Consider the following 13,322-nt stretch of genomic DNA (forward strand, 5'->3'; position numbering starts at 1 on the left):
TTGCTGTTCTGGCAGCAAATATCGCTGTATCATTTTCTTCTTGATTACTAATGAGGTTCACATTTTTTTGTTTATGAGGCAGTTGATGTCCTGGTTTTTAAGTACAGTTGACTTCTCTGCCCTTAGTCTGCATTGCTTTGAAATCATAGGAATAACTCTTGTTTTTATTTCCTTAATTATTTTTAGCCTGTGGCTAGAGCTGGAACCCACTCCCCAAACTCAAGTTCCAAGGACCAGCTCTGTACAATGGCTTACCACCAGCCTACCCACTATTTAAAAATAAAAGCCCCAGTTGACTCCTAAAATGCATTTAAAATAATTAAACCAAAAAGTGGTATATAATTTTCTTGAGTCTGTAGAATTAGAAGTCTTACCCCACCCCAACGGTTCTCTCTAGTTTTGTTCCTGGAATACAACTGATTTCAGATATCATTTTCACAAAAGCTACTTCATCCATTCTTGCAGACAAATACATATGCTGAGTTACACTGGGTCCAGGTAGGATCTGCAGCTCCCTGGTGTGAGCAGTACTTGCCTGATAAATGTATTAGTGTCCCAAGGGTGGGGCTCCGTTTCCCCAAGGGCATGGAGGAAGAGGGGATATGTCTGTGGATTGTAGCACATAGGTTTCCCCTCAGCTAGTGGAGTCCCATCCAACTTACAATAGTGCTGAGCTAGTGAAATTTGCTTCCTTTGAGAAAAGAGTGGCTGAGTGGTACAAATTACATTTGGCCCATTTCCTTAGGTTAAGTAAAGGGGACGTGCAGTCTGCCAGACAACACTCTGCTATCCCATGGTGGTGGCTCTCTCTCTGCCCCTGCGTGGTCTGCTTTAATTAGCCCCCAGTGTGCTTAAATAAGGGGCTGTTTGGCTACATTCCTGAAGATGTTCTCATTCAGATAAAAGATTCCAGGCTGGGCATTTATGTCTTTCCGGGACTTACTTTAAGGATATCACTGTATTCTTGGGTTTTGGCCTCTTTCCCCACCATTTCCTTTGCTTAGTGTGGACTTTCCGCATTACCTGGAAATCAGTTCTTGGGTGAATGAGTCTATGTCACTTCTTCTGCCCTCAGGCCTGACCCAAGTGTGCTGGCTCTCCTTATGGATGTGACTTTGAACAGAGCCTTGGGTCTTCCCAAGCTCCCACAGTGGCCTTTCTTTTCTTTCTTCTGGCAGCTTGACCTTTCATGAGGGGCATGTTATTAACCCACTGCTGAATCTAACTCATTGACTCAATGGCTCCATCGCTGAACTGTCTTGACCTGCCCCATTCATCTAAGCATGTGCTAGGAGCATCTGCATGGATGCTTTTTCTAGAAAGCCCCTCTTCTCAAGGAATAGATAACAGGCTCCAGACAGCTGCATGCAAGTAGAATTTGAGGCATGATAAGTATTACAGAAGTTCTTCCTTCCCCTCTACCAGCTTTCTCTGATAACTACAAGAATAGGACACAGTTAACTTTAACTCAGATTGGTTGTCAGCAACCAAGTACGTGCATTCTAGCCCTGGAGTTCTGACTTCACACGTGGCTTTACCACCCTCTCCTTAGAGGGTCCAGTTTCTGAATCTCACATCAACTGCCTGAGAAATGGAACAATCAACAAGTGGACCGGTGAATAAGTGTGAGGCTGGCTTCAGAGCTTGGCTACTGGGCAACCTGACAAGGATGCGTGTTCAAGGCATGGCATCTCCTGAGGAGAAGATGAAGTGCACAGGCAGCTTTCCTGGAGCCCACTGGGGTGCCAAATAGTTATGTCTTTCAAATTTCCCATTCATAAATAAATATCCTTCCCATGCAAAACAACTATTATTCTGCTCTTTCCCAGAACACCACCAACTTGGAATCTAAATCTCAACAATTACCATTATTCACAAATAATTTACATTTCTGGGCAAATGGAAGATACCATATCATCATTATTGTATTTGTTCAATTTGCAAAATGGGTCCTTCGAGGACTCATTTGGAAGCCTGTGTGTATACTACAGATAGAAAATGTATTGGACTCTAACATTCACTGAGGAGTGCATGTTCCAAATTAATATAAAAGACATTTAGGCATTCAAATATATTGTTGGAAAAAGTGGAATTACTGAAAAGAAAGCAATTTGGGAGCTCATTTACTAAAGAAAAAATAGGGATGTGTCTCAAACTATATCCCTCTTATTACTCTACTAGACTCATACAATGTAATGGAAGTTCGTATAGGTCCTATGTGGCTTTCAGATGTCTTTAACTTACGGGTACATATTTAAAAACACGAAAGGCTCTGTGATGTTAGCTCCCCAGCCTGCCGGTAAGAAATTGTATTGAGAGCAACAGGACTGCTCAGCCCTGCACACTGTCCCGACTCCTTGTCCACTTGCTTTGTTTCCTTACTCTCTCCATCATCTGGTTTTGTTTTTTGGTTTGTTTTCTTCCAACACTTCCTTTCTCCCAAGCTCCATATGGTATGGAGAATTCCCATCCCTCCCACCGGACAGCGCACCGAGACTGCCTTTCTCCCTCCCCCTCCCTCCAGCTCTTCCCAAGAAGCAGAACTCACAGTGGGATTGGCCCATTGTGATTGCCTCTGAATTGGCCAAGGAAGTCATGGGCAGATTTTGAGAAATAAAATTCCCCTCTCTTTGCCACAGCCCAAGAAGAGGGGCTGTGCACACATCTGCCTGATAATAAAGACAACTGAATTCCAAGAATGCTACAGAAGTGATTGCGATTTCATTCTTGTCTTTAATTTTTGTGAACTTAATTAAGGAAAAAGTATTTAAAGCTTGGTTTCTTTTCTTCTGGAAAACCTTTTGTCAAGATGTACTTAATCATTTAATATAGTTAAAGAAGAAAACAATCTACCGTGTCCCTTAAAACAAACAGCTTCTGAGGTCAGAAGTGACCCAGGCCCACTCTGGTTGGTCTTGAGCACTATGGAGCAGAATTGGGACTTCTGCCCAGATATCATGCCGTTCCCTGATGGGTGTAGAGCTAGCTCCGTAGTTAATGTCAGTTCTTTCCAAGGGGATTGCCCCTTCCCTATCTAATTCTACCTTTCTATCCACCTACAGGGGAACTTTGTGGCTTGCATGACAGCCATTTTACGGCAGATGGAAGACTACCATTATGCACACCTGATCAAGACCTTTGGGAAAATGAGGACAGATGTCGTGGTGAGTGTCTTTTCTATCCTGTCACAAGGCCAACATTGGAAGCAGTCAGTGACATCTGTATTTCCATTTAAAATAGATTTCTGCATAAGAAATTCTCTATTTGATATCAGAAGCCACTCAAGACACTGTGTGGATGCTTTTGACTAGCACTGACCTGGAGAATAACGTGGGTCTGAGCCTGGAGAAATCCCATCTGTTATGGTCACAGCAGCCTTTCACTCGCTACTGGGTCAATAACAATCATGTGCCCCACAGTCATTAGCTCCTGTCATTTCTTGGTTGACTTTCTATAACAGTAGCTTGTGAGCTACCCTCCTGGACCTTAAGCTATCTTCTGCTATTAATTAGTGCTAACCATAGACCCTCATCAGCATTTCTCCTAATAACTCCTTAGTCCTCCTCACACAAACAATGATGCAACTTAATTGGGAGAGTGTAATAGGGAAATTTATTGCTTAGGAGCTACCTCCCTAATGGCCTGAAATTACACTGCCATATGGCGAATATCCTTTGCAAAGCTGCACCAAACCTGCTGGCAGGCTTTCTAGTGAGAAGCTAATGCAGATTCTTAAATTCCACTTTTTAAGGACCCACTGCTCCTGTTGAATGTTCATAGGTTCCTGTGTGGCACAGCTAGCTCACATCATGTTTCCAGAGCAAGGCCGATTGCACTTGGTCTCGACCTTACTAAAAGAAGGAAGCAGCAAGATTTTTATGATATTTTTTTCAAAGAGCTACTTCAAAGACCAGGTTTTCTTTTGTGTAGCCATAGTAGGGGGGCGGATAGTTGATAGACAAACAGACAATAGATAAATACTGACAGTGCATACATACATATGTAGATGAAAGGTAAGTAAATCTTTCAGAGTAAAATGAATTTATATGTCAAAATTATAATGAATTTCCTTATATGTAGATAAATGATAGATTGATAGCAGATAGATTGATAAATGATAATTGCTTGATACATGATAGATTTATTGATAATACAAGATGGTGGACATTGATAGCTAGCTAAAAAAATAAATAGATAGAAAAAAATAAATCTATACTTTAAATTGTAGCAATTTTCCTTAAATAAAAAGGTATAAAAATCAAATCAGTAGTCTTCTTCTACTCAAAGGATAAGCAGGCTGAGAAAGAAATTAGGGAAATGACACCCTTCACAATAGTCACAAAGAATATCAAATACCTTGATGTGACTCTAACCAAGCAAGTGAAAGATCTATATAACAAGAAATTGAAGTTTCTGAAGAAAGAAATTGAAGAAGACCTCAGAAGATGGAAAGATTGCCCATGCTCATGGATCGGCAGGTTTAATATGATGAAAATGGCCATCTTGCTGAAAGCACTCTACAGCAATCCCCATCAAAATTTCAATTCAATCCTTCATAGACTTAGAAAAAGCAATTGGCAAATTCATTTAAAATAACAAAAACCCAGGATAGCAAAAACTACTCTCAACAATAAAAGAACTTCTGGGGATATGACCCTGACCTCAAGCTGTATGACAGAGCAATAATGATAAAAAACTGTATGGTATTGGTACAGAGACAGTCAGGTAGATCAATGGAATAGAATTGAAGACCCAGAAATGAACCCACACACCTATGGTCACTTGATCTTTGACAAAGGAGCTAAAGCCATCCAGTGGAAAAAAAGACATTATTTTCAACAAATGGTGCTGGTTCAACTGGTGGTTAGCATATAGAAGAATGCAAATTGATCCATTCATATCTCCTTGTACAAAGCTCAAGTCCAAGTGGATCAAGGACCTCCACATAAGACCAGATACACTGAAACTAATAAAAGAGAAAGTGGGGAAGAACCTCATACTCATGTACACAGGGAAAATTTTCCTGCACAGAACACCAATGGCTTATGCTCTGAGATCTACAATAGACAAATGCGACCTCATAAAATTGCAACACTTCTGTAAGGCGAAGGACACTGTCAATAGGACAAAACAGCAACCAACAGACTGGGAAAAGATCTTTACCAATCCTAAATCCAAAGAGAGGGCTAATAGCCAATATATACAAAGAACTCAAGAAGTTAGACTCCAGAGAACCAAATAACCCTATTAAAAAATGGGGTACAGAGCTAAACAAAGAATTCTCAACTGAGGAATATTGTGCGGACACATAGGTCCTTTTTAGAAATGGGAACAAAATACTCATAGGAGCAAATATGGATACAAAGTATGGTGCTGAGTCTGAAGGAAAGGCCATCCAAAGACTGCCCCACCTGGGGATCCATCCCATATACAGAACCCAACCCAGATACTATTGTAGAAGCCAAGAAGTGCTTGCTGTCGGGAGCCTGATATAGCTGTCTCCTGAGAGACTCTGCCAGAGCCTGACAAATATAGAGGTGNATGCTCACAGCCAACTATTGGACTGAGTGTGGGGTCCCCATTGGAGTAGTTAGAGAAAGAACTGAAGGAGCTGTATGGGTTTGCAGCCCCATAGGAAGAACAACAATATCAACCAGCCAGACTACCCAGAGCTCCCAGGAAATAAACCACTAACCAAAGAGTACACATGAAGGGACCCATGGCTCCAGCTACATATGCAGCAGAGGATGGCCTTGTCAGGCATCAATGGGAGGAGAGACCCTTGGTCCTATGAAGGCTCAATGCCTAAGTGTAGGGGAATGCCAGAGTGGGGAGGCAGGAGTGGGTGGGTGGTTAGGAGAACATCCTCAGAAGCAGGGGGAGGGGAGATGGCATGGGGGGGTTGGGTGTGGTACTGGGAAAGGGAATAACATTTGAGATGTAAATGAAGAAAATATCCAATAAAAATATAAATATAGAAAATATCCAATGAAAGAAAAGAAGGGTATAAAAATGTGTACAATTTTATGTGTCCCTGTGTTTTATTTTTCTATGAATATCAAGAAGAAGTTTACAGTAGGGACATAGTCAAATAAATAAATATCACGCAATGTCCTAAGATTAGTTTGAAATCATAGTATAGTGAAATCTCCTTGAATATTCATAATATTTAATTTCATCCTTAAATCTTCAGTGTGCCTCTATGGCCTGCTTTAGTCAGTGAAAATAATAGCGTTGAGAGACTTCAGAGATGATATTCTTGGATGAATGATAAAGTTTCCAGGATGAGAGAAACTACTTGTACTGAAAAATGAGCACCACGATAACAATAGATACATTATCAGAACACACGTGTTCTCAAAAGCTATACATGGCAATAACAAACGTCCCGTATGAATTTAGCTAGGTGTGGGATGAAGGACAGTTAGACAACATGGCTTCCGAGGGTGAGTCTGAGTTACTTTTCTGTCGCTGTTATAAAACACCATGAACAAAGTCAACTTAAGGGAGGGAAACTTTATTCTGGCGTATAGTTTCAGAGGGTCAGGAGTCCTTCCCGGTGCTGGGGAGGAGTGGTAGTCACTGGTAGGTCTGACAACAGGAACAGACAGCAGAGAAATCACACGTTTAGCAGCAAGCATGAAACAGAGAGGAAACTGGAAGTGGGGCAGGGCTGTTCCTTGTGACATATTCCTCCAGCAAGGCTGTGCCATCTAAACATTCCCTAAGAGTGCTACCAGCAAGAGATCAGGTATTTAAATGCCTAAGATGATGGAGGACATTTCTCATGCAAAGCACCACAGGATGGCAGTGCCTTTTTCCCTTGGAATATACCTTCTCTCCCAGAATAGAGGATCAAGTATCCGGAGGCTGCATGTTGTGGACCAAATTTCCCAAGGGGTTTTTCTTTTTTTCCTTTTTCCTCTTAGACACAGGCATCCAGAAAAGTCAATTATTTGCATACAATTTGATTTCTATTATAAAATGGCATTTGTTATTTGTATGTCTCAAATTCCCACGGCAAGATTTTTTTATTGTTGTTAGTTCATCAAAACCTTCATGAAAATATGTTCCTACCCACTCACTGTATGCGGAGAGTATTTTATTTTTCTACTCTCCCAATTACCATGAAAATGAAAAGATCATTTCCTGGGAAATAATTGGAAGTTAATTAGTATTCCAATATGAAAATGGCCTAAAACCGTTTTCCCGAGTCTTGCTTGCTTCTAACAAGCACAGCTCTGGATTCTCAGATTCAGCCCCACCCTACCCAGCCCCCCCTCCAATCTTCCCCCTGCCACCTACCCCAAATGCTGCCACTGGGTAAATCATTCTCACATACATTCACAGTCATTATCACTCCAATAACCCCACAGGGCTACTGCTGTCACCTTCCAAATGGTCCTTTATCCCCAGGGTAGCCAGAGAATCTCAACTAGGGGGGAAGACCAGACAGGTGACACTCAGGCATCCCTCCCAGGACAGGGAAGCTGCTTGCTTTCTCAAGCTGCAGAGAACCTCTCTTGCTTCTGCCTAGTGCTGGGTGCTGCCCTCTGTCTAAGTCTCAGCATCAGTAGAAGCAGGAAGCTTGGCCAAAGCCTCCCTGCTCCCTAAGATTGTTCTAACCGTGTGTCCCAGCCCTCCACTGGGTGGCTCTGGAAGAGCCTATACTTTGCTTCACACTGATTCCCTCATGATCCAGTTCTCTGACACCAGCTGAATGTCCTCCAGTTCAGCACCATCCCTGCACTGTCAACCTGGATGTCATCATGGATTCCACAGATGACAGGGCTCACCTAGATCCAGCTGTAAGTCTAGGCCCCCATACTTTTGACTAAGCAGCTATTAATAAGACTTCCTTTAGCCAGGCAGTGGTGACGCATACCTTTAATTTCAGCATTTGGGAGGCAGAGGCAGGCTGGTTTCTGAGTTCAAGGCCAGCCTGGTCTACAGAGTGAGTTTCAGGACAGCCAGGGCTATACAGAGAAACCCTGTCTCAAGAAAACAGAAAGAAAGAAAGAGTTCCTTTAACCCTGACCTTGAGGTCCATAATTTGCCCATGTAGCTCACAGCCCTCTGGGAGATGCTTGTATATTCTGTCCTGTTTACTATAAAGGATACAATTCTAGCAAAACCAAGGGGAACTGCTGCACAGGACAGAATAAGAGGGGCGGGCCATTCATACTTCTACATCCTTCCCAGAAGATTATCCATAGCCCAGTCCCTCCAGTCTTGTCTGCAAGTTCTTTTGGCACAATCTCCCCCTAGTTGGAATACATAGGGTTGGAAGTTCTAGCCTCTCCTCTTCTGTCTGGAGACCAGCCCCACCCTGACACCTCCTTAAGATAAACTCATGTATAAGACTCATTATGTAGATAGGAAGAATAATGACACTCAAGAACCCAAGGTTCCTGGGACCTTTGTGCCATTAGACCATAGCAAATGTGTGTTGGATGAAGAGTGAGGTGCAGGGACAGAGCTGGTGGAGACAGTGTTGAGGGGAGGGGTATGTTAAAGGCTAGGAGAGAGAATGGCGCATATGGACTCAGTACTGCCCAACTTCTCATGTGCTACCTGGTTCTTGGGTAATCCTTGTGGAGTCCTCTAGGCCTGATCTGCTGTCAGGCAAGTCCAGGTATCCTAGGCCCTCTTGCTAGAATCCTTCCTCACCTTCTTGCTGCTTTGGTAGTTACCTTGTAGGAGCCTCTTTCTGACACCTGTCAGGGTTTCTATAGATGGGATTAGGCCCCTTCCCTTCATAGCACTTTACCTTGTCTGTTCCATTGGCCCATCAGCCTGTTCTAGAATGTACCAGGCTGGTATAGTGGCCGTAGAAAGTGATGAGGAAGAACATTAGTGGGCATAGAGGGAGCAGAATTGCCAGCAGCAAGGATGCGACTGCTTCAGACACATGCTGCACTTGAGACTCTCAAGGTCTTCAAGGTATTGCTGTCCGTGGGACACTGTCAGCCGAGGTGTTGCCCAGTTTCCATAGAGCGTGCATCCTAGATGGAAAGATGAGACAGGCTCCACACACCTGCCTGCTCTGCTTCTGAGCTACTCTCCTGGCAATGCAGCCTCAGGAGAGCTACCTGGGTCTATGAGTCTAGGGGTACAGATTTCTTTCCCAGTGACTTTTTATCAGCATTGTGGAAGGCAAACAGAACAAACTGGCATGCCTCATAGTTAGTCTTTTCAGGGGTCCCTTATCATCTGAGCTCTTGTGGGCGGGGGGAACAAATGAGGCTAAGTCAGTGGTGAGGTGGCTTCCCTGGCAGAGTGGGCCATGGTGGAGGGAAAGGGTTGCAGGTGAAAGGAAGTGTTTCTGATCCTATGCTGGGGAGTTTCCTGTGGGAGGCACTAATGGGCCACTGAGGAAAATACCAACCAGGAACTCTTGGGCCGTGCTAGCAACCTTCCATCCTTTGGTGCGTCTTTGTTTTGAGAGCCATTATGTTTTGTGTGAATTTTATTCTGAGCCCATTATGGAGTCACACACAGCTCTCAATTTATAATGAATTCTGTACGCCCTGTATTGTACCACCCCCAGACTCAGAGTCCTATCTAGATGGCTCTGTATGGTTTGCTTATAGCCCAGGTTAGCCTTAAACTTACTGTGATTCTCCAGTCTCAGTCTGCTGAGTGCTGGGATTGCCATCATAGACCACCACACTGAGCTTTAGTGTGTCTCTATTTTCTTCTTTTCACCTTGCTCTCTTTCTTCCATCTGTGACGTTAGTGTGTGTGTGTGTGTGTGTGTCAGAAAGAACATGTCAGATTGGTCTACAGGAGCCTTAAGAGGGCATTGTATCTTCTGGAACGAGAGTTGTGAGCTCTTACAGGCAGTTGAAAGCTGCCCAGCACAGGTGCTAGGAACTGCATTTGGATCCCCTGTGAGATGATCCTGATCCTGTGGGCTGTCCAGCTGAAGGTGACTTTTTCAACAAATTAATGGTGAGAGAGAGAGAGAGAGAGAGAGAGAGAGAGAGAGAGAGAGAGAGAGAGAGAGAGAGAGAAGCTGTTGTTTGCCTCCAGAGCACACCTGCAGCTTTTGTTAGAGCTGACCACTCACTACATTGGACACCCTGTGAATACTCAAATGCAAATGGCAAGAGGGATGAAGCTCTCTCTCTTTCAGTACTCCTGAATTCCAGGCTTCCAAGGAGGTCTTTGTAAACCTCATCAGCTCTGTTGGACCACCCTGACTACTGAGTTACTCAGCCCTACAAATAAGCCTCACAAGAGGTCAGCTCCCACTGCACAGACTGCGTTCTGTTTGATTTAGCCAAGTTCCATCATATATCAACTGAGCAATACTAATTAAGTGCTGGCCTGTGAATCATAGAAAGAAAAGACACTGGGAAAAGATGGCTTATCTACTAAGCATGTAAACCCATCCCTGTCTCTCAGTTATTGGACTTAGGTGAAGGATGGACAGGAATCCTAGCAATCTCATGCAAGCAGAGATGCAGCTCACAAAGTATACAACCCAGCCATCTGAGGCAGTTCCAAACTAAGGGCTAAATGGGAAGCTAAGTAGAATACCTGAGTTGTGTTGATGAGCCCATTCCTCCCCTATATTGCTCTTGCTCAGAGTGTTTCTTCAGCAGTAGAAGGAGGCTAGAGCAGGCCCCAAAAGAATGTGAACCTTGCCTATAATCTGATGCTTGTCTTCAAGCTTAACTTGTGCTTCTTTGCAAAGTGATGATGCTGTCTTGAGCATTTCCCACTTGGGAATTACCTTCTTGGCTGCTTAAATTCTATTTTCCCCCTTGCCCTTCTTAGCTAACACTTCCTTATGATTTAATAGATTCCAACATGAGAAAGGTCCACTCGTTTAGCCAACTCTAACTTTTTCTAAACCAAGTCCCTGTTGCCTTTCTCCTCATCCTGGGTCCCGAGCACACATGGGGACTTCCCAGAAGACCTTGATAGGGCTCAGGTTAACAGCACAGAGCAAAACTAACTTGTCCTCACAAATAGGAACTACACTTAATTCCAACCAGGGAGCTGCTACAAGCTTACCAACGTCCAGAGGCTTCCTTGCCTGTGTTTAATTGGCATAAAACAGCAGGCAACCCCTTGCATCCTGCTGCCCTATGTTGATCTGGGAACTCCCCACAAAGAGCATGAGATTCCAATGGCATCCCTGAATGGCTTAACTATGGAGCGGTGGGGCAAAATGTCTCCTTACTCACGTGGTCAGCTGCACACTGCGTGTGTGCAGAGGGTCAAGGCAAGCTTTAAATTACAAAAAGAAAGGCTGGGGATCACAATATACCAATCTCTGGGAGTTTTGATGTAGTGAAAAATGGATTTAGGATAAACATGAGAGAATGCCACAGCCTGCCTGATAGGTTTATAAAATCCATGTTTTCCTGTAAGCAGAAGAGGCACAAATGTATATTTATAACCCTTGGGGATCTTTTTTTAACTGCCATAGAGACATTCCCAGGGACTATTTCAACATCTATCCTTGAAAAAGCTATCTCAAGCGGGAGGTGCCCAGGTAAACAGACAGAAGCAGTATAGAGCTCCAGAGAAATACATCTTCATTTGCTTCTAGAATGTTTTCCTTCAGCTAAAAATAATGGGATCTTTTATAATCTCATCATCAGGGAGAGGGTTCACCCTGCTCCTGGTGGGCTTCCTGACCGCTGTGTTGTCTCATTGCAGGATTTTCTGATGGAGACATTCATCATGTTTAAGAACCTCATCGGGAAGAATGTCTACCCCTTCGACTGGGTGATCATGAACACGATGCAGAACAAGTAAGTTCAGCCTGAATCCTGCATCTTGCCTCCATCGCATCTGGTGGCCGTGGTGCTGCGGCTGGGTTCTCAGGTGTCTGCTGAGGTACTCTATGCCTTCTGTGGTGCCCGTGGTTATATGGAACTGTGAACATGTAGATCCTGGGAGTGTCCTAATGCCAGCATGGGACTCTGCCGCTAGATCAGTATGTCCCTGCAGGGGGAGAACCAGGGCTGCCCTCAGATGCTGCTGATACAATCTGAGACAAGGATTCAATGGTGGCTGTGGATTAAGGTTGTTGGTTATCAGAAGTCAGTTTGGCTATAAATGGGAAGAAGGGGCCTGGGTGTCCTTTAGCCTTCCTAATAGGTCCATGTCTCTCCTTGCAGTGTTAGCTTATAGCTCCCTGTGGCTTTGACTTTTTCTTTTGTTTTGGTTTGTTTTCCTTAGAGCCCCATGTATTTTGAACTGCCCTCAAACTCACAATGTAGTTAAATCTAGCCTTGTACTCCCAGTTCTCCTGCCCCCAGCTTCCAGTCACTGGAAGAACAGGGTTAAGGGTACCACACCTGCCTGCCTGGCTTTGCCTTTCTGGCTATCTGTGGAGTAGAGCAATCTGTGGCAACAGAGACCTTTCCTGGCTTCTACTCCTCTTATAACAGTAGAGACGGTGTTGGGGCCTTGTGTTCCTCAGATGGCTTGGATTCCCAGCAGACCTCTGACAAGGATCTACTGAGGGAATGCTGTACCTCTGAAGTCACATGACACTGCCATCAGTCCTGGCCACCAGGCTGGGGTCTGCTCCAGTCACCCCTGACTGGTTGAAACAGGGGTCTTGACCTCTGCTTCCATCCTTCCACCTATCACATCATCTAGCCCTCTGCCTGTCTCTTGACATCCCTGTCCTACTGTGGAGGCTGAGATCCAACCCAACAGTGTACTATTCCTTTCTTGCCCTTAGGGTTTATTTTTGTGGCTGGAAATTCCACATCCTCCTGGAACTGTATATAGTGCTTTTAATGGGTTTATTTCTCATCCAAAACAACAAACAAATCAACATCAGAATCTGAAACAAATCCCCACTGTCTTAGAACCATGTACAAAATCCATTGTATAGACTTAGGGATAGCATGGCAACATTGCTTAGAATAGGCAACTGAACACTGGGGTGGAGTGGGGGTAGCAGGTGTGGATTGCTTGCCATGATCCCTAGGGTGGACTTGGCTTCTGCTCTCTCCCGAAGGGCAGCCACGTACTCGTCAGTGCCAAGGTTGTGAATTCCATACCCTGAGTGGTAACTCCTCTAATGAAGCTCAGATATGACCTTTTCCCTGTAGTTGAATCGCCCTTCCGTGGTCCACCAATGTGTTGGTGGGGGGGGGGGGGCATAAAATATACTCACACATTTATTTTTGTGATGCTTTTAAGATCAACAGGTTGTTTTTAGTTTTCAAAGCATCCTTGTATCACTTCTTCTTGCTACTCCATCAACTACACCCTCCCTCCAACCTTGCCTTAGAGGGAGCCTCAGCTGCCCCAGAACTAAATGAGTCACCATGGTCTGTGGCTCC

At 44.2% G+C, this 13,322-nt stretch overlaps 1 protein-coding gene across 1 annotated transcript in view; it reads left to right on the forward strand.

Annotated features, from left to right (window-relative positions):
- The window catches only part of Dock1 (dedicator of cytokinesis 1), a 497,315-nt gene that overhangs the window by 309,896 nt on the left and 174,097 nt on the right, over nt 1-13,322 (forward strand). Inside the window, exons 28-29 of the mRNA XM_021168435.2 lie at nt 3,063-3,164; nt 11,677-11,771. Of these exons, the coding sequence (XP_021024094.1) occupies nt 3,063-3,164; nt 11,677-11,771 (197 nt within the window). The remainder of the gene's footprint in view (nt 1-3,062; nt 3,165-11,676; nt 11,772-13,322) is intronic.

This window comes from Mus caroli, chromosome 7, assembly GCF_900094665.2.
Source record: "Mus caroli chromosome 7, CAROLI_EIJ_v1.1, whole genome shotgun sequence".
NCBI classification, from domain to species: domain Eukaryota; kingdom Metazoa; phylum Chordata; class Mammalia; order Rodentia; family Muridae; genus Mus; species Mus caroli.